General features: G+C 40.5%; 1 protein-coding gene across 5 annotated transcripts in view; it reads right to left on the bottom strand.

Moving 5' to 3' along the window:
- The window catches only part of znf423 (zinc finger protein 423), a 149,679-nt gene extending 123,742 nt beyond the window's left edge, over positions 1-25,937 (bottom strand). For 2 of the 5 annotated variants that reach the window (XM_052582056.1, XM_052582059.1), the window contains exon 1: positions 25,038-25,886. In XM_052582056.1, the coding sequence (XP_052438016.1) occupies positions 25,038-25,077 (40 nt within the window). In that variant the 5' untranslated portion in view covers positions 25,078-25,886. Of the gene's footprint in view, positions 1-25,037 lie in introns of all 5 variants that reach the window. The other 3 variants (XM_052582057.1, XM_052582054.1, XM_052582055.1) reach the window with 3 other exon arrangements.
- Between the last annotated feature and the right edge of the window lie 241 nt (positions 25,938-26,178).

Raw genomic sequence — 26,178 nt, 5'->3', positions numbered from 1 at the left:
AAAGTCAATAGGGATTGGAGCAATCAATGTAAAAAATTAAACAAAAAATTTAATAAAAATAACATTAAATAAAAATAAAAATAAAATATTCTGCCTAGTATCACTTAAGTCGCCTTCACCTTCAGTCTCTGCTAAATAAATGTAAATGCCATTTTATCCTTTTTTTCGGAAAATGAAAGTCATTTTCTCTAACACGAGAGTGAGTAAATGATATACGTTTATTATTTGAGTGAACTGTTCCTTTAAATAGAGTTTATGTGAGAAAAGAAACAAAAGTGGGAACAAGAAAGACAGGGAGAGCCAGAGAAAGCACGAGAGAGAGACTGAATCTGCTCTGTGTAAAGGAAATTGTGGTTAGATATTCTCCCACTGGCATTGGGCATCACAGTCTCACTAAACCCACTTCCTCTCAGGAAAAGACTCTCAGAGAAAGCGGGGGAAAAAATGAGAGACAAAAGGAGAGAAAGACAGAGTGAGGGAGAGAGAGAGAGAGAGAGAGTGAGTAACAAACTGTACTGTCCCTGACAGCCATACTACATTCCTTCCACATTATCTGTTCCTTAATTACACACAGACTCTCTTTTCCTCTGAAAAACATACACACCACCAAGTGCCGTCTGGGCCACCGTACAGCGTCCTCGCTGAAGCTGCTCCCAGCAGGGTGGTCGGTGTGAACTTGACTCCACTACCACCTCCCTGTTCCATATTCTACTCCCAAGCCAAGGCCAACAGGCCCCTGTTTTCCCTTTCAGTGCTGTGGAATATTAGGACCACAGACGCTCCAGCCAGGAGTTCCAGCGCAAAGCCTGCCGTCAAAGCCCGAGGAGCCGAGCCAGGTCAGAATGACTGGCCTGTTACCGGACGCCAAGTGCTTGAGCCCAGAAACAACAGAAGGCCTTTGCTAACAGGACACTGAGGTCTTCTCTTCCACTCCTTTCAAAGTCAAGGGATACATCACACCTCTCTTTGCCTTTCTCTTGTCCTTTGTTTAAAAGTCTCTCACATTTTTCCCTTGTTATTCAAATTCCCACTCTAAAATTATTCTTGTTCCAGACTTGGAGGCAGTGTTGAGTAGAACTGGAATACGTGTAATTCATAAACAGATCACAAAAATAAAGTGGTTGAGTCATTTACAAAATAAGGATGGCATATATGGTGTCCCCCAAGTGTTGTCTCTAGTGGTCGACCGATATGTCGCCAAGGCTGCTATATTGCCAAGGCCGATATATCGGCCGATATTTGGCAAGTTTTCCCGCTTGGCCGATGTGTTAGAGGCAGAACTTTTTTTTGACGGCGCTGAAAGCAACAGCGCCTGAGTTCACACAGCTCACATTCTCCCTTTTGTTTAGTGTCGTCATTAAGTCTGTCAAAAAATCAGATAGAACCGTTAAATAAAGGAATTAATGTATACAAAAAGTATTATAACAATTGCTTTTATATTATTAGTAATAGAAAGGCAAACATTATAAAACTTTCTTGTTTGTCGTCAGCATTACGCTCTCTCATGTCTCTTTGTTGAGTATTCACGGAGTTACACTTCATTTTAATGACGTGTTTGTACATGACGATCAGCGCAGACAGGCTGCAGACAGCACACATACTGATAAGACGCTCGGGAGAATACAGACACATAACTTCATAATCATACTTAGCGTTGTGATTCGGAGATGCTCATTGTTCTAAATAAAGTTGGTAATGAACCCTCTTTTATGGCCAAACGCTTTGAAAATCCCGCTGTACTCACCGAGATTAGAAAAGCAGTCATCAGTGAAATGTTGTGAACACAACAAAAGGGATTTGTTGTACTGCTCTGGTATTGTGGTAAAAATGAATTTTAGCCATTGGTTCTTCTGATCTTCATTCTTTGGCAGTGAAAATAAAACAAACTTGCCTTTACAATTAAAAACACACTGTGTCCTCGACATGATGCTCTCACACCAACCAGAGCGTCTGTGTGGGGGGGTGGGGCTGGTCAGAGTTCCGTTTCTCCCATGACGGTAGGCGGAGATTATTATGCAAAGTGCTCCTAGTGACGTAAATAGAGATGGCCAAAAGATTTGAAATCTATAACGACTCGTTTCAGCGAATCAGAGTCGACTCCTTACTTTAGAAGCCAATAACTTTATAAATCGTGTACTTTTTAGTTGAATTACTTTGTTTACACTGATGGACAGCTACATCATACACTGTAATACAGGTAATTTTTGATTTCCCATCTGTGTGGCTCTTTAAATATTTATTTATTTGTGAAAAAAACTTTGTCATCTAAAGTATAAGTATGTTTATTTTACACATTTTTATTTTACCATTGTCAAATGATTTCAAATTTTGTAAATATTGGCTTTATATCGGCCCCCTTGCTTTCCAAGATATCGGCATCGACTGTCCGTCGACCACTAGTTTTCTCAAACAGATTACGAAAATCAAGTGTTTGGGGCTTAAATAATTTAATTTAGTTTCTGTCACAATTTATATTCTTTATGTAATTGTATAATTATTTATTTATTTATTTATTACTTTTTTTTTTAAATCTTATGATTCTGATGGGATCTTCGGGTTTATCGTAAATAGCATTTCTTTTTTCAATGTGTTATAAACGAAGAATGAAAAACACTGCAAATCAGAAAGTGTAAAAGGATTTTAAAAATTATCCATTTGTAATTACTAGAACATATTATAATGTAAAATACACTTGTGTGATTTAAATATGGAGTACTTATTGGACTAAACAATAAATTGGTTTGTAATTCACAAATGAACATGACTGCAGTCAGGCAGCATCTTAGCTTGCACATTTAGCACAGGTTTGGGAGGAAGTTCATGGTGGAGCCAGTGATGAACATTTTATACCAGGCCCAAAAATTGCTTATCATCTACCCAGCTTAGATGCTCTCCTACTCTTCTCTGACCATCTCTTCCCTTCAGTGTAAGTTTGTATTTGTGTGTTCTTTCTCTGTTCACAGAATAGTTTCTCTCCCGGCCTGAGTCGCGTCGATGCGGTGTTATACTGTTTATCAGGGGAGATATCATGCAGCTTTTTCTAGTCAGATCTTGCTCTCTTGTTCTCCACTGTGCAGGGCTGGGCTTCCTCCCCCCTGGCTTTATGGTATGCTCCCGGTAGTCTGTAGGATCCACTATGAGTGCTGCTACTCATAAAACAAAACGCACACACTTACAAACACACACACAGAAAACACAGTATCTCTCCAGAAACCCAACCTACACTGCAGGTGCTAAGCACACTTAGACACCCACACTCACACAAAACATCTACCTTCCTTAAGAAGAGATCATTAGTGGTGATTACTTGTTCATATTCATGGTTAGAGGTTTACAAAAAACCCTAACCCTAAGGATTAAAGGGATAGTTCACCTCTATGCATATTGTCTGTGGAAAAATACATTTTGACAAAGTAGCAGTGTTTTTGTCCAAAAACGCAAAATTTCCCTTTTGAAATGTATATTTTAAAAAAATATGAAATATTTAAATATTGTCTTTTGTATTCCACAGTGAGCAACTAATACTGTAACATTTGTGCTACAGACATTAAAGATAATTCTGCGTCTCGAGTTTGACCTTACGTTTGACCCTAATAGCCCCAATATGGTTTACTATTTTTGAAAAACTGACTTAAAAAAAAAAGGATTTTGAAGAAGGAACCCCACGCTATGCATAGGGACCAGAGTATCAAAGAAACTTCAAGGTGGGCTCTACTGATCTGGATGGCTACATTCTACCCCATCAACACCTTCACAATCATCCAGAACACGCTGTCTTGGTGCAGTCCCATAATTCAAACTGAAGCATCACCTAAATCTCAGCCGCACCACGACAAACACTTAAGACTCCTGGACCAGGCGAGGGACGTCACATTCCTGAAGACACGTCTTCCCAACGGACGAGGAAAAAACGCTAAATTACTCCCAATCAGAGCGCCACTCATCCCCCATTTCCCGCTTCATTAGAGGAAGGATATTGGAGTGTAGTCAGGCAGAGAGAAAGAGCGCAGGAGTGCGGAGGAGGAACAGGGTTACGGTAGACAAATGCCCTACGTCTCCTCAAACACACACACACAGAGACAGCTCCGTTCAGCCCCGGGCTTCAGCACAACAGCACCACACACAGTTGAGCCCCGATCCCTGTCTAAAAACAAAGCTGCCGGCGGCACTGGCAGACCTCTGCCTCCTACACACTACTGCACTGCACTGGGCTCGAGCCAAGTAAGACATACTTACTTGCTCTCTGTCTCACACACACACACACACACACACAACTACAACTCCAGACCCACTGTGAAGTCAATGGTCAGAGATATCAGTGAATGAACAGCTATATGAAAGTGATTGCAGATTCTACACAATATAAATTATTACTATTACAAGAACCTAAACACATCAAGGTGTGGCTGGCGCTCATCTACAGGGATGGGCCGTCCAGCTGCTGACCACTGGACTACAGATGGCCCTCTGTACACACTTGCAGTCCTGAGTGACTCAAACTCTCCAACCCTCCTAAAAAACAAGAATAAAACATTAAACCCAAGAGGATATTAAGACCTCACACTAGGATCCGCACAGCCAAACACAACCCCGCACGGAAAGAAACAAAAGAAGAGGACGATTGGGAGAAGAGAAAAAAAAAAGTCATTAGAAGGAGTTTTAAAAGCAGCATTCTATTAAAAGCATCTTCCTGCTCTCCCTCATTAGCTGAGCATATTTATTTCTGTGTATCTTGTCTTCATCCCCTGTCGCCCTGCATGCAGAAAGTGCGGTTGTTGTGAACTGCGACGCGACGCAACGGGGGGTGGATTGGGGGGGGGGGGGGGGTTAAGCCATAGCAAGTGTGAGATGAAGAGGAAATGTGAGATATATAATGGGCATATCATGTGATTGTCGACCATCCACAATCAACCAATCATCAACTTTATATTAGTGACTGACCGATATAGTAAATACTTGTACTAGTGACTGACTGATTTCGGGCAGGCCAAAAAACATTTTGTTAAAAAAGTATTTACATTGATAACTGATCAACGTTAATATTATAATTCTACACAGTTTTGTCTAAATAAATTAAAATGCATTTTAAATGTACAGTAATCATTTTAAAGAGGTTGAAAGTTTAAATTAAATTGTACATGTTTTTAAATAATAACTTTAAGGTAACATTAGATGTCGGCAAATCTAAATGTAAAAATAGAAGAAATAAGCATGCATAATTAAATACTCAATATCAACCAATAAAAAAGGTCTCCAATATAACCTTCGTATTTCAAACACACAGTGTACATCTATAAAACAAATCTGTTAATTGTGATTAAAATACTGAAAACGACATACATTTTACATTTTGTGTACATCTCATTTGCTAAAATTAAATTGTATGCTACTCTACTCTAAAAACAGTAATATTGTAAAATATTATTACAATAAAAAAATCAGTGTATTTTAAAAAGTATTTATTCCAGTGATGCCAAAGATGAAATTTCAATGCAAACTTTTAAGTGTTAGTGTATACCGCTGTATTATGTTGCCAGTGTCGGCCTACCACTAAAAAACCTGCATACCTTATTCACTTTTGGCATTGTGCACTGGTGAAAGGAAGGCTCCACATTGCAGGCACTGACACTGCTTCCTTCCTCTAGAACAGCTCCTGCTTGTAAAATCTTTATACAGTGGGGTGCGCGTTCTAATGATAACAGCATGTTTTAAATGTTACCTTGGATACTCTGCATTTCCTTAACATGCTCTAGAGCTACACAGGAGCTGGAGGGAGGAGTAGAGATTGACGCCGTGCCTCCATTTCAAGATCCAAAATGGACACCACTGACCAGTGTATTTGCATGCTTTTACATACGGTGATATCTCAATGTCAGTAACTCTAGATGGATCTGGACCTTATGTTATAAGGTGACCAGTTTTATGAAATGAAAACTGGGGGTACTTTTAGTTCAGTGGGCAATATGTCATTGAATTAGGAGTATTTAGTTTTTTACCCACACTATATTCCCATTGGTGCAGCTACTTAACTCACATATGCAGTACCTAAATATTAATAAGGATTTATAAATTTTGAGGACTGTTTTGAATGCATAAATTTTTTTTAATAAAAGCTCCACTGATTAGTCAGCCTTACCAAGTTTAACTAAAATATTAGAATTAGAATTAGCCTATAAACAAGCTAAACTATGAATAAAATAAACTATGTGTGTGTGTGCGCGCATGTATTAATTTCACACGTAGGAAAGGGTTAATAAATAATCAGCATCCTGGGGAAATCTCCCCCTTTTTAGCACCATTGCAGGGGTGGACTGCTGTTTCTTTTTCCATTTAAACTATTATTTAAAGGAAGAAAGAAAAAGGAAAAAAACACATTTTCCCCCAAGGGCCATCTTCAAACTCCGTCTCTTCATCTCACTCGCACACACACACACACACACACACACACACACACAAATCCTTGACACAATTTATTTCTATATTATTGAAATTCCTCCTCAGTTAATTACTGCTGTGTTGGAGTGAGCATGCAGCGTTATTTGCATTTCTGGGTCCTGTTAAGCAGTGTTAAACAGCACCGTCACCACACACACACACACACACACACACACACACAATCACAGAGACAAATATATGAGTGTAGCTGACGGCAACACAGTGATCAGCGTAGCAGAGCGGAGAATAGGACGAGGGTAGAGATCAAACAAGCGCGTCGTAACAAGATGGCAAACACAACGCTCGCATTTAGCCGCCAAAACGCTTGCCAGCCGGTGGGAGAATGACACAGCCTTTAATTGTTTTCAAAATGAGCGCTTTAAATTAACAACGGGCGATGCTTATCTACCAAAATAACAAGGGTATGGGGAAATCACAATATGTATGCACAGATGTACACGCACAGCTTGTAAAAAGTCTGGCTTGTACTTTCACTAATGTCACCGAATGAAACTGCAAAACAATTAATACTGTTTTCAAACAGGTTTCCGAATCAGGTGTGCCATTGGTTGGCCAAATAGATCCTTATCCTGCTTCAAACTCACACCATTGGATTAGCCAGTGTTGCTGGTCGTGATTTTCAGACAAACAGAAATGTTTTGATAGCGCCACAGAAGCACTATGTTTATCCTTTTCAGAAGAAATCAATGCACCTTTTGGGGCAAGAGCACAATGGCGAAGCCAACTGCAGCTTGACTTTTACAATAATAATATTTGAAAGAGAATTGTCTTTCTGAGTTTCGTTCTTCTGTTGAACATAAAATATATTTTTAAGAATGCAGGTAACCAAACAGTTACTGGTAGCTACTGACTTCCGTAGTTTATTTGTCTATACTATGGAAGTAAATGGCTACCAGCCACTTTTTGGTAACCAACATTATAAAAAATTACTTATTTTGTGTTTAACAGACGAAAGAAATGAATATAGATTTTGAACAACACGAGGGTGAGTAAATGATGACAACATTTTTATATTAATTTAATGTTGTGATATACAGTAGTAGTGACATATCTTCTCAGATGTGATGTACATTTGAATGAAATGGGCACTCGATAATATTCATAGTTGTTGATTGGATGAAGGCAAATCTGAATGCAAGCTTGAGGTCAAATATAAGAAAAGGGTGGGGTTTATACAGACTAAATGATTAGAGAAGTCTGTCATTCAGACATTTCACTGATTAAAATGAGATTATAACATATTTATCCATAATTATGAACTACAAAAAATATAAATTATTAAGGCACTGTGGTCACAAAGGTTCAAATCTAACTCGCAATATAATTCCTGCCTTATCTCATATCTCATGTTGTGAAAAAAGTGTCAAAAAAAAAAGTCTGAAAGAAAGGAAGAACAAAACAGCAATTGTTGCTACAGTGGTTTAATGTAGAGCTATACACAAAGAAAGCAGGTGTGGATAGCTGTCCGTAAGATGCTCGACAAGCATGAAAAGCGCATCAAATTCCCCCCCGGACATAGCCACAGCTAGAAAAATGGAGAACTGGGGGTGAATTCAGTTAGCATCTGTTTATATAACCCTTGTCGTTGTGACTAGCAGGATTACCAGAACACACTCCTCCAGAACCAAGGAGGAATTCCGTCAGGATCCTTCGTTTTATCAAATCAGGGATGCGTTTCACCGCGAGAGAGAGATTCTGACAACAAGGAGATGCTGCACGTACAAAGAATGAGATCGCATCTCTTAACCCAGAGAGAAGAAACATCCTCGCCCTCAGACCTGATGCTGCGAGGGCCCTTAACGAGCACACGTGCATATGCGGACCCTCACACGCGCACACATGCACGCCGGCCCCCTGCTTCTCCCAGTAAGGGCCAACACACTGCAGGTAAAACTTCAAAGATCAGCATTGCACTGCAGCGCCATGCCGGAAAAGACCGGGGAGGAAAGAATAGAGAGAAGAAAAAAAGAAAATGAAAAGAGAGATTGTTTAAACAGTCGTTCTAGTACGGCTTGTATGAATATCAATTTTGAGAGAGACAAAAAGGCTAATAGATGGGCGGAGGGAAAGCGAGAATATTATGCAGACGCACCTCCAATGACATTACAATAAAAAGCTCTTGTGGACCACTGTTGGTATGTGTGTTTGACATGGAGAGAAAAAGAGAGAGATGGAAGGGAAGGGAGAAAGTGAGTTAGTGAACGCTCAGGGGGAGTCTCACCTGGGCCCGGCTCTGCTGCAGCCGTCTGCAGGAGATTCAGCTGCAGAATACCTAATGCGTGTGTGGAGGGGCGTGCCGTACAGCCCTGTTACTGGCCCCGGGCCATTCTGTATGATTAAGTCTTCTACACTTAAGGGATAAAGCCTTGCTCTCCTTCTCTCCCACTGGAAGCCATTAGCAGCCCCCCATTTGCAGCTCAGTGTGTGTATGTGTGTGTGCCCTGTGCGTGTTTGAGCCCATGCATTTGAATGGGTTCATACCCCTGTGTCTTTGTGCTCCAGCCTTGTTTGTGTAAGAGTGTGTGTGTGCTGCTTCCTGAGCAAAGCGTGTGTGATTTTGTCAGTACAAAACAGCTCCACAGCACCCTGGGATTAGTGTCCAGCAGTGAGCTGTTTGGGCCCAGAGTGCATTGCGGTCCGGCCCCCTCATTAGAATGGGCCCACACAGGGCCAATGGCTGCCGCCGCAACATCACAATCAGGGGCCTGTTGGGTGTCCCCAAGAACTGGAACCCCGGGCCCCAGACTGTCACGCATACACACACGCTTGCTCTGGATTAATCACGTCGGGGTCCATAGCTCTGAGGGTGGGGGGCGTTTGATCTCCTCCTGTCCAACATGTGGCACAAACATCAGCACAAAAAACATGTGTGACACACACGGAGTAGTGGTGAATTCTGAGGTTTTGCCATGTATTATTAAAGAAATTACAAAAGGACAACCTTGTAGATGGCGGCTGGTAAAATGGCTACAGGTTCTAAAATGTGATTGGATGCTGAAATACACATACCTAAAGTTCAAATCTTACAGTTAGTAATAACAACAATGAAAAGTTTGACTTTTATTAAACATAATTAACCCAATATATTGGGTATTTCATGGTAATTTTGGTAATAGATCGATATGTCAGAATATTACTTGCTTGACCAAATATCACATTATTATGTAAAATCTGTCAATTTTAGTTTTTAGTGAATTTTGACAAAAAAAGTGTGTAAAATAACTTCAATAAAATAATGGACAGACTGATAGAGCAATAGAATGATAGCTAGAATGAAAGACAGAATGACAGAATAATAGATCAACAGGTTGATAGATTGCATGATAGACAGTGACAGAATGATAGAACGATAGAACAAATGATAGATAGAGCGATAGAACAAACAATAGATAGAACAAATTATAAAATGAACAATAGATAGAACACTAGAGCAAACGATACAATGAACAACATATAGATAGAATGACAGCTTGAACGACAGACAGGACGATAGAACGATAGAACGATGGATGGATGGATGGATAGATCTGGGCCTACTGATAAACCCAAACCTGAGTAAATAGGAACCCTTTCGGCCACTGAACCCAGTGTTAAAAAGCATAAGGCGAGGCAATCAACATTTAATAAAGAAAATCAGAGGCATCCCGCAAGTCCTGCAGTGGAGATGATTTAATGGCCGCTATGTGTGGCTTCATGTCGCCCGTGTTCTCCGGGACAGAGAAAAACACATTATAAATGAAGAGATCCAGCATGCTGTCCATCACTGCCATGTTTCTGGGTTAATGACGCCTTAACGGTCATCCTATACTGACAAACAGTCTCGCCATGAAGGAGAGAGGGAGAGTGGGAGAAGGAGAGGCAGAGTGTCTTTCATTTCCAGATAATTAATAATAGATAAAAGCCTGACTTGTTCTGCATGGCTTAATAGCTTTTAATAGCAGGGAGAATGACGGGAACACGCACGGCTGTGTCTCCAGACGCTGGCCTGCAGACCTCCAGAGACACCGTCATCTTGCTGCAGCACAGAGGGGGGAGGCGTACCTGAGCCAGAACAGACAGACACACACACACACACACACACACACACACACACGATCGGAGAGAGGCAAGCATGCTAAAAGAAGCCCATGTACTTACTCAAACACACGCAGGCACAAACACACCCGAGAGAGCCCCGTTCGTAGGCCTGCTCTCTGAATGGTGCAATTCACTACTGCCAGTACGCATATAAAAATACATACGCTCTTTCCCGTAAGCACTACACACATCACAGGAAACCACCGAAGATCAATACCCGGACACAGCGGTATGAAGCCATTCAAAAGAGGGGACTCGACTACATGGAGAACGGACACACATACACACAAACGGTGGCTACAGCACATAAACACACACAAATGCCTTGTGCTGAAATGCATTGTATTATATTAGTGTGTGTTTACTACAGCGATAAGCACAATATAGTCCGCTGGACCACAGCAATGGCTGCAGGTAGTAACGCTCATTGCTGCAAAATTACTGCACCATTTCTGCTGCATCAGGTCTGAGAGCCATACAATATTAGAGGTGAGGAGGGGAAAAACTATTCAAATTTATATTTCATAGTAACGATTTTAAATACAGTGATATTTTACCTCATAATGCTTTATTAGCAAATGTTGCATGATGTGTATTGTACAGTGAGGCATTTAGTAATAGCCAGCCTAGTATTGTGGAGCCATAAATGGACACGTTTTATTTATTTATTTATTTATTTTATTTTTTTTTGGGGGGGGGGGGGGTTGTAAAGACTAACCACCAAAAAGTAACTGAAAAGATAAGCCACATGCAAAGGCAGATTGAGCTAGATATATAGCTAAAACATTAAATAAATCTAAACCTGAAGTCTATAACTTAACTTATAACATAACTTTATACATAAGTCTATTACTTAAAATAAATATTTAAAACAAATAACATTTGAAAGTATAAATTAGTGCTGGGCAATGATTAATCGCGATTAATCACATCCAAAATAAATGTTTTGTGAACATAATGTGTGTGTGTGTACGCTGTATATTTATTATGTATATATAAATACACACAAGCATGTATATATTTAAGAAAAATGTAATGATTATATATAAAATATATTTACATAGTAATTATTTGAATAAATATATACATGCAACTATTTTCAAAATATATATATTGTATGTGTGTGTCTTTATATAAATATAAGAAGTACAGTACATACACATTATATAAACAAAAACATTTTGGATTGTAATTACCGATAATCATTTCCCATCACTAGTTTAAATACTTTTAAAAAATTTAATTGCCTATAATTTGGGGAGAAAAAAGTACAGTCTCCCTGAAAATGAATAAGAAATGAGTAAAAGATTTTTTGCACGTTTGAATTGCAATTATAAACTAAACACGAAGAGTCATATTTCCGCATATCAATATACTGCAATATTGTATCGCCAGGTCCCTGCTGATTTCCACATCTACAAAATATCACCATCTAAATAACTGCAGCCATCCTGACAGCGAAAGATGTGGTATAAAAAAGTAATATTTACACTCAGGCAGCCATTTGTCACCGACACACCAGCATTGACAGCAGTAGGAGGAGCCCGTTTCCTCAATATGTCTATGTCTCTCTTTCACTCCTTCCCTGTATCCAGGGCTATTCTGAATGCGGGCCTGATTCTGTGACAGCTCCGCCCCTGAAAACACACACACACACACACTCCAGTTGCAGTGGAATGACAGCGGAGATGGAGTGACAGGGATGAGTATTCCCCGAGCGCAACACGGAAGCGTGGACAGCGGGAGTTTTGCTGGGCCCTTATCGCTCAACTGGGTCACTGTATCCAATCAGGTTTTGGAGGCCGGCCCGTGAGGGCGGTACAGGCATTTCCTGCTGGACGGGACGCAGCTGACAGCCTCGCCCTCAGACCCTCGCAATCCGAGCGCATTGGCTGCCAGCTGCATCTCGCAGGTCACACATTGGTAGCGCACCGTGCCAATCTCTCAGCCTGGGCTTTTCCCACAAGGGCTTCAACTTCAATAGTCTGTCCTCCAAACCTAGGCCGAGGGACGGCGAGGGAAGCTGATTAACCAAATACTTTTATCAGCACTGAAACTGCACCGCTGCATAAAATGGCTTTAAAAACACAAACCAGCAGTACTGGCCAGAAACAAGCCGAGGGGGGGCTTACATGGCAAAGGGACACAATGAGGATTGACTGGACCCAAACTGAAGGCTCACCACTACATCACTCTAAAAAGGCAGAAGAGTCCAGCCTCTTGCTTTAAAAACACATATGGTGGAACTAGGCACAGTTCTACACATACTGGCCATTCAAAAAAAAGGTTATTTGAAATAATAATTATAATTTTATAATATACTGCACCGGAAAAAATGAATTAATGGTTCAAAAAATATCTATGGCTCGAGATAAAATAAATGATAAACAAATTACAAATTGTTTTGATTTTATTTAGACTGCTTATTTCAGACAGCGCTTTTTGTGTTCATAACACATCAATATACATCATATGACCCTAACCAGTGAATCTCAGCAATGAAGTCTAGAGGACTAAAGGACAGGAAGTCAACACTGTAAAAGAAGGAAATTGTGTACAGGGAAAAAAAAAGAGAGCAGATACATGAGTGGGAGGATGGCAAGAGCACTTGTGTTGTCTTCCTGAGTTTTTGTGCTCTTGGGAGAACTTGGACGGCTCGGGTCAGAAGAGACTCATAGAGTTGTACTTTCTATTTCTCTATGCTTTTTCTTTCTTTTTCTCTATTTCTTTCTTTGTCTCTCCTTCACATATGTTAAGGTGTGCTGCACTTTGATGTTTTTACAAGAGCCAACTAGAGATCCACAACACGGATGTGACGAAAGATGAAGATGAGACGGACAAACAAATGCCGCACAGAGAAGCACAAATACAACATGCTCTAAAGTTATCTGAAAATATCTATTTAGTCAAAGTCTTGGAAGAAAAACATATTTAGGTTATGTTAAAACACTTTCTCCTATCAGAGTTCAATGATCAAAATTGACTATAGTGGGTAAAACGTTATAAAAATTATACTGTTTGAATGACCTAACACAGCAACATTACCTTAATGTATAGTGCATAATAGAATAGAATAGAATAATCAAAGAAAGAAAGAAATGGTCACACACTGGAAAAGTGGCAGATTGGCAATGGGAGTGTTTGCAAAACCTGTTTGAAACTAATCTTTACATTTTCAATTCTGTTTTTCACCACTAGTGGCCCAGAAATTACACCCTCCACTGTGATGCCAGACCAAATCATAGCATTTACCAGCATGAAGACGCAAACATAAAAAAAAGACACAAAGTCACACACGTAGACACATTCTTTGTCTCTCACACTCCTCCCTCCTCGCCGCACACATGGCACATTCCTGGCCGTGCGATGCGAGGTTCTGGCTAAAGGCCGTCAGCAGTCGTTTCCTGAGGAAAGCCCTGGGTGCAGTGTCAACTCTCCTTCTTCCTCTGAATTCCCCTCTTACACACATACACACACGCAGTGAAAGACACACTCAGGGTCTTATCAGTTTACCATAATACTGCCTTCCAACACAGTGCAAAACACTGAAGTTTATATATTTACCTTGACACTCTTTGACTCTAAACACACTCACTCTCATAAACACACACTCAGAGGCACAAATGTGCTTAGAAACGCACCCAGGCACATTCTCCAACTCAAAGATTCAAGAAAAACATAAACCACAATGGCATCACACACACACACACACACACACGTTAAGAGCACGGCGGAGCTCCGGTGTTCACTAGAAGAAAACATAGTCAAAGATTAAAGGGGTGCTCAGATCAGATCTGAAATTTGTTTTTCATCTGTCTCGCCTGTCAAAGACAAGAGGAAAAATGTTTCCAATATACCTGTGCTGAGAGAGAGAGAGAGAGAGAGAAGGATCGAGGAAGGCAGAGAGAAGCCGAGTCTGAGCGATATAAAGCGAATGAGGAAAAGAGAGAACATGGAGGGAGAGCAGACGTGATTAAATCCCGTCGGCTGTGTGGGGCTGTCAGCGACTGTGACACGAGGTTCAGATCACTCCTCGCTAGGGAGAGCACCATAATCACGTTCTTCCTGCCATGATGCCATCAAACGGGGACGGGACGGGTGGGCGGCTGCGAAGGGGATGGCAATGGCAAAGCCCAAATCTGCCACACACGTCCAACTTTAGAATGGCCATTAGAATTTGAAAGTGACCACAATGGACTATCATGCAATCACAATAATTCCATAACTGGACTTTCAAAATTTCAAAACATTTTACAACCAATTCAAATTCAGCAACTACATCTAAACAGGCCATAAAGGAGTCAAATTTTCAGCTTTGACTGGTTACTGCATTATTTTCAGCAGTTCATCTGACAGCAATTTGTGTCAATTTTTGTGCCTGTGAGCCAAATCCTGCACGTCTATCATTTTTATATGACCCTTCTATTGATTAGATCAAGACAAAATTGCTGTGCTGCCTTATACACAAAAAAGTGCATAAATCAGCAGTTTAGGTGTACATATTCGGTCATGTTTTATACAATCAGATCTGTTTATGCAAATAACTAAGGACATCAGGTTCACATGCACAATATATATTGTCTGATTTTCTTAAAAATAATTAAAAATAAAATCTGAAGGAAAAAATTAAGAAAAGAGAAAATTAAGAGAAGAGTCAGCATTCTCAATCCTGAATATCATTAAATCAGTTTTGCGTGGGTTGATATACTGTCAAATATTTTGGGTTTAACCAGATCTTGTTCGTTTCTTAAAAGCTTATAAGAGTTGCCCTTAAAATCTCTAAATATTATATTAATGCTAATAAACACCTTATTTAAGGGTGTACAGCCTTAATTAGCATTTCAAACTTGAAGCAATAGTTGACCCAAATATGAAATTTCTGTCTTTTACTTCAGTCTTTTACTAACCTTATATTGTTCCAAGCCTATATGATTGACTTTTTCCGAGAAACACAAAAAGCAGACTTTTTGAAGGAGGAGAAAACACTGGACCCCATTTAGTTCCACTGCATGGACAAAAAACTTTTTAACATATTGTGACCCATGTTTTTAAGAGCCACAAAAGGAAGTAAGTCATACAGTTTTGGAGTGATATGAGAGTAAGTGAATGATGACAATTTACATTTTGGTGCAAATATATTGGTGTCCCATTAAATTGAAAATATACAGATTGAAATATTCACCATTAGATCTTTGGACTTCCTCAAATTTGAAAGGAAATAACTGCAAACATCGACTTAGTCCAAGGCTGCATTGCAAAATTGCAAGAATTGGGATGTTTTCACTCATCCAGATGGTGAGCAACCAAACAGAACACAATACAGGGGTATTGTGATGTGTTTTTTACAACAACAAAAAAAGTTTTTAATATATTTTAAAGAAGCATTTTAACTTGACATGGCATGTGGGCAATGGCAAACAGCATAGCATTTTGCTAAAGACATCCTTCTGACGCATTTGCTCATAGACCAACAATGCACATCAGCGCAGATCCCCAAGTACTCCATTGATTTATCTGTAGAGTACTCGAGAAGACAAAACGAACAAAACGCCTGCTTTACACCCCCTGGCAGGTGGAGGGCCCCGTGCCGAATGCCCCTGACCTAGGAGGAGGACGGCCTCCCTGGATCACAACGCTTCGGGACCCTCCAGAAATAGATGGTCCCAGTACACCACCAACAATACCATCAACCGAACAGGAGGGAGAAAGAGAACTGGGCTGTTCCACACAAAGATGTAAGAGTACAGCCTGACTGCTCAGGAGACAGGAAGAATGACAGAGAGAAAAAGAGAGCGAGAGAGTCTTAATTGCCTTATCCTGTAGTACAGGCTGGGGAGTGCTTTTTGACTTCGGCTTCCAATTTCACGCTACAGCATTATTTAGTTTGATACAGACTTGATTAGGCATTACAATGTGTCCCCTCTCTGAAGGAGCTTTGCGGCCGGCCTGTATCACTAGAGGACAGATTAACTCTGCAATCACGCTCCTTCTGAGACCCTTCTACTGTTTGTTTAGCCCGCCGGAGACCATGCCAGTGCATGTTTGTTTGTGTATGGGGATACTGTGGGAGGGGTTCTTATTAAATGAACTCTACTCACACTTACAGCGACCCTTATTATGGAACATGACCACAAGATATAGAAAGAAAGTGTGTGTGTCAGTCCTTGAACTCAAGTAACTTTATTTCCAGTATGAGAATTTTTTTAAAGAACTCGGTTTCAAAAAACCTTGATAAATACACACAAGCTTTGCTGGTGAACAATACTTTTAAAAGTAAAGTTTCACTGTTATTTCCTACTTAGAGTTACTAAACAAATAGACTAAATAATTTCTAATGTAGAACATTATATTAAATCCAATTTATTTAAATTATATAAATAGATGGCATACATTTAGTGCAAATTATGGTTAATTAAATATGTAGAGATTTAATTATACTAGTTACTTATGAAAAGTTAGTGTTATTATGCAACACAAAATAATTTTAATGAAAAGCACTTGTACATTATGAGGAAGGGAGAGTTTTTCATTTGCATTTGTTAGACAATAAATTAAAGGGATAGTTCACCCGAAAATGAAAATTCTGTCATCATTTACTCACCCTAATATCATTCCAAACCTCTAGGAACTGCTTTCTTTTTTTGAACACCAAACAGAATATTTAGTAAAATGCTGGTATCCAAACAGCTGACGTAGCCGTTGACTTCAACTGTATGGAAAATGTGCTAATTGTGATTATGTAACACATTGTTACTTCTGTTACTGTCAATAAAAGAAGCCATAAAATAACACTTAATGAGCGCGGCATACATGGACTAAAGTGTTCCAACCAATTACGGATTGATTACTCCAGTACCAATGTGTAAAATATTGAGTCTTACACTATGCCTTAAGACAGTGTGGTGCAAAACCTCTGATATTGGATTTTATCAGAGTTTAATGATCGAGCTGGATCCAGATGGAAGAAAGAGAATCGGACAGCCTGGTCCCCTGCCCATCACTACAGAACAAGTCAAAACTTTACATTTTTAACATCTGTCCATCCACCCATCCATCTATCCATCCATCCATCAACACTAAGGCCCCACAGTACACAATCCCCACGCCCCGCGATCTCCAATTCTCTTTCTTTCCGCTCCCTCTCTCTGCCTCTCCTGGAGCAAGTCGGGCCCTGTTTGATGGTGACATGAAGCATTTATTAGGCGAGAGAAGCTGAGCAGGAAAGAGAGAATAAAGAAGAATTGGGAGCGCGAGTGTGTGGATGGTTAATAATTTCTGCACATTTCTCTTGGCCCTGGATTTTTTATTTTTTTTCCAGTAGCTGAAAGAGACTCTCTTCCCCATCATGTTCAACCACAACAACAATGATACACACCTATCAGAGCAGCCCACAACATACACACACACACAAACACACACGTCTGCGCGCCGGCAGATGGATGATTAAATACACGCTGTGGCTGTAGCATGGAGAACTTTACCTGGGGACTAAGCCGACGAGATATAACATAAGGTTAACTGATTTGGTTTGGATATGGCGAGCGTTTTGACACAGTTTGGAGTGAATTCTGTCTCTCTGGCGGTGCTCGAACACAAACATACACATGTCAGCCGCACTGAAATGCAGATCCGTCGTGTGTGTGCTGGCAGAGAGGTAAATGTGAATTTGCTTCTACACACCTCCATAAATGTGGCACGAGTCATCTCTCTTGACACAACACTCCCAGATAAGCACCATAAAACTTTCACATACTCTAACAACCATCTAAAACATTGCTAATTTTAGAAATAACAAACCTGTGAGAGTCATGGTGCAGTGGGTGACGCACGTGTGCACTCAGGGACACAGGTTTGAGTCTAAATCATCCATTTTCACCATTTTCTTGTTACTTTAAACATCTTTTTTTGACATGAAGTGCCACTGGACTTTCATTTACTTGCATGACTCACTGCAACACTAATTTTGTTCACTACTTATGATCAGATTATATTATGATCAGAAAATATGACTCGCTCCATGGATTGTTTTGCATAAGTTTTGTATTATATATTGATTTATAAAAAAAGAAAAGTTCGTATTTTTTATACAAAAGTAATGATACAATATCAATTTATTTTAATATTAATTTCTCTAACCTTGAGCTTGTGCACTCAGGCAGAAGGGTGAGAAGAAGTGAGGTGAGATGAGGTGAACGGAGAGAAGTCGGAGAGGAGAGCGTAATAATCACTCTTTGCCTCATTCAGTTCCTCTGGGAACTTCTTGAATACAGGAGCAGCCCTCCTAAAAAGCACACACGCTAAGTGAACTGCACACAATGGAAAAACCTGACTTTTAACCAACAAATGAACACATCGTAGAACAACGGCTGTTTTGTAAATGTCATTATTCCGCTTTTTTCTTGTCTCCCCTCCTCTTTATTCTCCCTTTGTGAGCGTATGTGTGTGTGAGCGCTCTTGAACGAAGAGCGACTTTAATTGTTTCTTCAGTATAGCCCCGCTGTTTGCACGGGTTATTATCCCCGGCTTTGCGGGAGAGGTGGGGGGGGCTTGCTGTTTGACGGGGAATTAAATGAAGAAAAATAAGGAAAACACGTCTGACTCCAGGATCAAGGGCTCGTCGTTCTCTGGAGTCAGGCGGGCTAACAGAACCGAGGGTCTTTTACAATGAGGGGCTAATTCTTTCTAAGCCAAAAAGGCTTCTATGCTAGGTTCCAGACTAGCCTCAGGATAAAGCGAAGAAGCTTCACGCATTAAAATCAATTTATCAAGGCATTACTAACCCAAATCAGAAACCCGTGGTTCGCACACATAATCTGCCCGTGACTAAACCGCAGACTGACAATCGTCGCTTTGCTATCATTTTCCATGTCTGTGTTTTTAAAACTAGTTACTTTAATTGATAAGTGAAGGGTCAGGGTCATCTTTTATCTTTCTGCAAAATTAATTACGCCTCTTTATTCGCCAACGTAATTGTCTTGAAGATCTGAACCAAGGTACAGCCAGACATTCTGACATTGGATGAACTCTGCAAATTACTCAAAAGTTTTGCTTTGAGGAGTCAAACTCCATCTGTGTTTGAAAGGGCAAGGCTACTCAACTCTATAAGCGTATCTTTGTTTTAGCGGTTTTGTTCTTGCTGCTAGAAAACTTTTTTAGGCCTTGTGAAATCGATAGGTTCAGCTCTGGAGAGAGCCACAAGCCTTCAAGAGATTTCTCAGTGCGTGGGCACATGCATGCACACACACACACACACACACACAGAGAGAAACATTTCACCTCCAGCTATACCAGTCCTTCACTGGTCTAGGAAGGCTCCCTTAGCGCTCTGCCATGGGAGACCAGATGACCTGGTGAAGGGTCAGAGGGGACTCTGGGGGGCACAGCAGGGGTCAAACCAGCACCAGCACTCCTCATTAATGACCTCTGCAGCCCTTCAATCACCACCCCAAAAAGCTCAGACCAGGGCCTGAAGCCTGTCCAGCAGGGAGACAGGCCAATAAATATATGCATCAGCCAGGTGAAGAGAGTGGGCTTAATTGCCCCCTTTCCTTATGTTTAATGTACAGCCCAGCGAGACGGGGCAGGGTCGTAGAGCAGCCACCCAGAGAGGAGAAAGAGTAGAGAGAGAGCCTTAATGCTTCTTTGAATATCAGGAAGTGTCAATTACACACAGACAAATACTACTTGACATAAAAACTTATGAGATCAGTGAAGTATATTTTGCTCAAACAAGCAACATTTGATAAAGAAAACATGGGGGGGGGATGAAAAATAATAATATTTTAAAATGTTTGAAAATATCATTTATTCCTGTGGTAGCAAAGCTGAATTTTCAGCAGCTATTAAAAGCTATTATTACATTTAAAAAGAACAGCATATATCTAAAATAGAAATCTTACAATTAAAGATGTCTTTACTGCCATTTTCCTTAAATGTGTCTTTGCTGGATAAAATAATAATAATTATTATTTTTTTTAATAGTCTTACTGACCCCAAACTTTTGAGCAGTAGTAACCCACTCCCCATCTCATAACATTGACGGTCTGACAGGCCCAAATTACAAAACGAGCCTTACGGTATGAAACGTCACTCAAATTGCTATTCTAGGTCACCAAACTTAATTTTCTAAATGTAAAAGAATACTTTGAAGACGTATTGAGACGTGCTTTCTAGACAAAAGTCTCCGATGTTCTCTGTGGACTTGGTGAAAATGGCTGCCATGTTTAATCTACATGGGTACGAGCAGCTTTGAGAGGCGCTTTCTCGGTGCGTTGTTCCAGCACGTTTTAATCTGCCCTCTGCAGCAGCCCAATCCGGGTTCCAGAGCGCAGCATCTTAGAACGGCCGTGATCCTCCGGGAAGGTCTGACAGGGGAGCCTTGGCTGGCAGGCTTGGTGGGGAAGGAAGAAGGGGGCGCAGGAATGCCAACCACACAAACAGAATTAATAACAGCGGGCGTCAGAGCGACGCCTTCTCTTTAGAAGTGAAGCGTGGCATGGAGCGGGTCCGCAGTGAGCGCCGGTTCCGGGCCACTGAGCCCAGGCCTTCTGATAAAGCGTGTGGCTAAGCCGGTACAATGGCAGAGCCTACGAATGAGCTCTTACATTAAGACAGATTCTTCCCCACAAAACTAGCAGGCAGGCTGCTGATAAGGAGTTGTCATTGGCAGACACACTGCCCACCGGGGAGAAACCCACATCCAAACCCACCCGCCTTCTCCTCCCATCACAGACCAGATGAATTACGCCATGATCTCCACACCAATAGGGGTCACTGCTTTGAGATACGGAAAGGTATAATGATTTGACTTGAAAAGAAAGTTACAGAACGGAAGAAAAGCATGCCTCTTAATATAATGATACCAGTCGCATCAACACCCAAAGAAAGCCATTAAAAAAGACCTCAACTGCTGTCAAACTGTGCGCAATTATGTTTTTTTTTCCTGGTTCTGATGAAATACTTTTAGAGTTGTTTAACTAATTGTTCATGCTGTGAAGTCAATGAAAACAAAAAAAGCAAGAGCATAAAAATCAATTTTGTGGTTCATCTCCCATTACCTCAAAATCACACCCTCTAACAGTCAACACACACACACACACACACACACAAAATAAACACTACACTCTTCACATAAACAGTTTAGAACTGAAACAAATGCTTTCTCAATTTCAGATTATTATTGTCATTTCTTAAAAAGCTCACATAAAAAAAAATTATAAAAAAAAAACCCCACTAAAATAATGTTTAATTAAACCCATAATTAGGAAAATAAATTACAAATGTTTCAGGCACTACAACAGAAAACTGAAAGGAAACATTTACTAAAAATAAATCTATTATTCTCAATGAACCATCCTTTGAAAATGTGCAACAGATGCGATAAGAGTGATTAGGTGCATAAAAAAAAAATGAAAACAGCACACCAATCAAAGCACAAAATGAAAAATAGCAATGTGGATGCAAAAGATCACTGGGGGATCTCGTTCCCCGATCACTTCATTTGTGGCTCTGCAGCCCTATGGTAACTCACTTCAGTGTTTTACAACAGCCCACTGACCAATGAAACTTCTGCGCCGTTGCCAAAAGTCTAGGTGACAGTAAAAAAAAAAGCCATTTAATGTTAAAAGCAGATGGCTCCAGAAAAGCAGGAAAGTAAAAAGATGAGATACCGCTACATAAACACACCAAAAAAAGATCAACACAACCGCAAATTACAGCTTCATTGCCTCTTTTCTTATCATGTAACACAGCTCCCATAGAAAAAAAAGTGCAAGGATAAGTGTAAGTGATAACTAATATCACTGAAATCACACAACAGAAAATCTCAGCAGTGTTCTTTAAAGACGGGAAAAAAACTGCAACTTCAACCCTTACGTTAGAAATCTACAAAATTACTAGAAAATTGCATTTTACTTTATTTGCTATCTAGATGTCCCAGCAAAAACAACTCGTTGTTGTTTTATGTATCTAAATATGAAAATCCCTTCCTTCCCACAGTCCCTCAGTTGTTGAAATGCACGTCTGAAAATTTACATTCAAAACAGCGAGTAATTACCCAATTCCCTATCGAAACCCTTGCTAAAGGATACGTATTCTGCAGGAAAAGCTAAATGCATTCCTCAAAGACATTTCAAAACCAGGTACAAACCAATCCACGTTCCCCAAAAAGACCCTAGTGTCGGTGGGGAGAGGGGGGAATAATGCCATAAGATTTCATTCTCAGCCAGTTTCAGATGAGCATTACTCGAATGTTTTCTCCCTTTCGTAGAATAAAATGTCCAAATCGATTCAACTGACTGTAAACAACACTGAAAAAACTGAAATAAGTGCCCTCACTGTCTCCCTTCCTGTTGTGTGCATTCATCCCCCTCTTAATGTCCTGCAAATGAAGGGGATTTATTAATGTGTAATTAAGTAATAATCATTGCTACATAATGCATGAAACACTCATGGGGACGGTGGAGATATGAAACAGGAATGCCACAGCCAAGCATCCAGTGCATAGACACACATTAAAAAGGGATTAATTGAGAGAAATAATATTTTGATAAGCGCAGCTCCCTCTCCCCCTCTGACAAATGCTCGCTGTCTTTTTCCTCTCTAAATAATCTCTCTCTCGCTCGCTCTTGTGCGCGCGAATAACACTGGCAATCACAGTTTCTAATGTGATGTGATGTGAGAGCATGACTTCCTTTACGGGAAAATAATACCTGGTCTAACGTGACAATGGGCAACGCTTTTTTGAGGAACCCCCCTCTCTATGTTCCTGCATATGTTTCTACAGCTACAACACCTGCAGATTTGGAGATATCAAAGCAGAAATTAATGACAAACAAGCGTAACCTCTGGAAGAGCGAGCCAATACACAAGACACCGGGACAGAAGAAAAAAAAAAACATGAATGATTTTGTGCATACCACACTCAGACATATTGTTGGTGCCCTTCTAATCTCCAAGCATAGCAATCAAAGCTAAAGGTGCTGGACTGAGATAGGGACTGAGCGAGCCTTGCTTACATATTTAATTGGCCTCTGATTGACGTGCATCGCTGAGTCAATACAATCACTGTTTACCCCCCAAACCTCTGTGCTGCAGCAGGCCAATGCACACTCGATAGAAAACTGCAATAGGATTGGTTGCAATACAACAAAACATTTGATTTGCAATTGCCTTAAAAAAAAAAAAGAAACGGAACAAAAAAACATTATTGGTTAATTATAAGGGAGAAAAAAAAGATGATGCATATTTACTTGCAAAACATATCACTTCATGCATGTAGAAAATAAAAACTGGTCAAAATAAAAAAAATATTATGTTATTGATTACAGGTTCAAAAAGACTGCTCTCGCTCTCGCTCTCATCTCTAGCTCTCCTAAACAACTCAACAACGTTGTTTAGGATTGATCTGCACTCAGCAGGCTCTGTCAATGTTAAATATCTATGACAATAACCGATCCTTAACACGTTGTATTTCCAGTTCAACCGCCATGAATATTATCCTCTCACACTCTATGTAAACTTACGACCATTTTCTTCTCTCTTAATGAACCTCTGCAGATTGCGGCCGTTAATTAAAACAAAAAACTGGTTATTATTTGGGGGAGGGGGTACTAATATGGGCCACATGGCCACCCAAAAGCCCATCTGGTTTCTATTGGGGTGAGGGTGCCAAGTGATGTCTCGACCGGCAGCACAATATCTGCCGCACATTGCTGATGGACAAGACAAAATAGCAGCAGGCCTCATTGCTCCTAAATTCACCTGCCTGAGAGTGTTGGGTCTTGTAGGAGGGGCGTGAATGAGATGAGACTGTGTGTGACTGATTCTGCCATGTCAAAGTCACAACCAGGAATAAATTCAAGACAATAAACAGCAAAGAGGGGGGAAAAAACACCAAAATGAGATCTGTATAGAGAATCAAATACCATTCACAATACTACTACAGACTGAGAGAGGGGTTTCTAAATTGAACATCTCAGAAAACTTAGGATTTCCACAAAAAGGACAAAATTTGAATACACTTATTTAAAGGTCTATTTTATGAGCAGTAGCAGTATTATTAATAATTTTAATATTTAAAACAAATGAAAAATAAAATTGTATAATTAAAAAAAATTACATAATAATACTTAAGAGTATAAAGTGATGTTTTTTTATTTACAAAAAAATAAATAAAATTGTTTAAATGCCATTTAAAATACTAATAATATTAATTAATAACCAAAAAAAAAAAAACATCGTTCAGGTACAGCACCTTCCCTATAAGAGATAACTTGTACTGTCAACCACAAGACCTGGTGGCACCTGGCATCAAAATAAAAGAGTTTCATTTCCTAATTATCTTTCTATGTCAAAAATCCTGCTTAAAGCCTCTGAACATAATGTCACTTCTGAAAGCAAACGCATTAAATAGATGAATTTCACAATCCCCGCCAGTTTTAGCCACGAAATTTCATTGGTCGTGTGAGTTGTTCCCTCTCGTATAACCAACATAAAACGCTTACCTTTAACGGAGCGCGGTTTGGCCTGCTTGCGTCTAGACATCTCCGTGGTAACAACAATATTTTACTTTCTTTAACGGGTATCTTGTCCTCTCCGAGAAATATTGACAGGTCACGCGTTGAGACTTGGGAGATTTCTTCACTTTGCCTGTTGCAATGCGGCAACTTCGGTCTCGCTAGTCCAGAAGCGTTCAAAGGAAGAGAGAGTACGGCAATGGAAATTGATATTCCAATGATTGAACTTCTCCAACCTGTAGATTTGACTAATAACTTGCGGCTTTTCCCGTGCTCGAGAAGCGAACGCTCTTTTGTTCCTCCGTAACGGCGGAGCGGGCACGCGCGCTCAGAGTTTGAAGAAGCGGAGCGTGCCCAAATTACACCTGATCAGTGGCGAGAGGTGCCAATACTTTCCGATAACGTGCAAAAGCCACTTCGCCTGTGTTTCGGAATTGATTCGCAATGTTTTTCCTCCTTTCTGCAGTTGTCGCAACTGTCTCTTTTCGTTGTGATCCCGCCGAGCCGTCCTCCTTCGCTGTTATTTTTCCGAAGGTGCCACTCTCAATGGCATTTTACGCAGCATTTTTACCTGAGGGGATTTTTCTTCTTCTTGTTTATCGTTCTAAAAGCCGTAAATATTTCTAGTCGCTAGCCTCTCTCTCCCTTTTTCTTTGTCCTGACTCTGGTCTTCCCTCCGCCTCCCGATCCGACTGCTGGCGGGGCTGCAGCGCAGACACACATAATAAAGCCAGGCTTGGCTGGAAATGTAGCCGTGTCCCAGCAGGAGGATGTGAGAGTAGGGTCCCGGCGGGGGAGCGCTCTGATCCCGCAGGGAGCTCCGCACAGCCTGGGTTGAGCAGACAGAGAGAGCCAACAGCACCAAACCATGGTCAGCCATGGAAACTACAGCTTAACTTGGAGCACGGATCGGGGCCAAAACACGGAGCGTCGAGGAAACTCTGCAGCGTGCAAGAAAAAAGACGGACTGGATTCGCTTTTTGCGCTCCTTGTACCGGTGCCATCGTCTCGGGTTAACTCCAGCGTTTAACTGACGATTGAACACGATGACACTTTGACTATTTGGGGAGTTTGTTTTGAACATTTATCATTTCTACGTCGCCTTTGCAACACGTTTATCTGCGTTCAA

Source organism: Carassius gibelio, chromosome B18 (assembly GCF_023724105.1).
Source record: "Carassius gibelio isolate Cgi1373 ecotype wild population from Czech Republic chromosome B18, carGib1.2-hapl.c, whole genome shotgun sequence".
Classification (NCBI taxonomy): domain Eukaryota; kingdom Metazoa; phylum Chordata; class Actinopteri; order Cypriniformes; family Cyprinidae; genus Carassius; species Carassius gibelio.
Note: the sequence above shows the minus strand (reverse complement) of the source record. Positions and strands in the feature narration are given on the sequence as shown.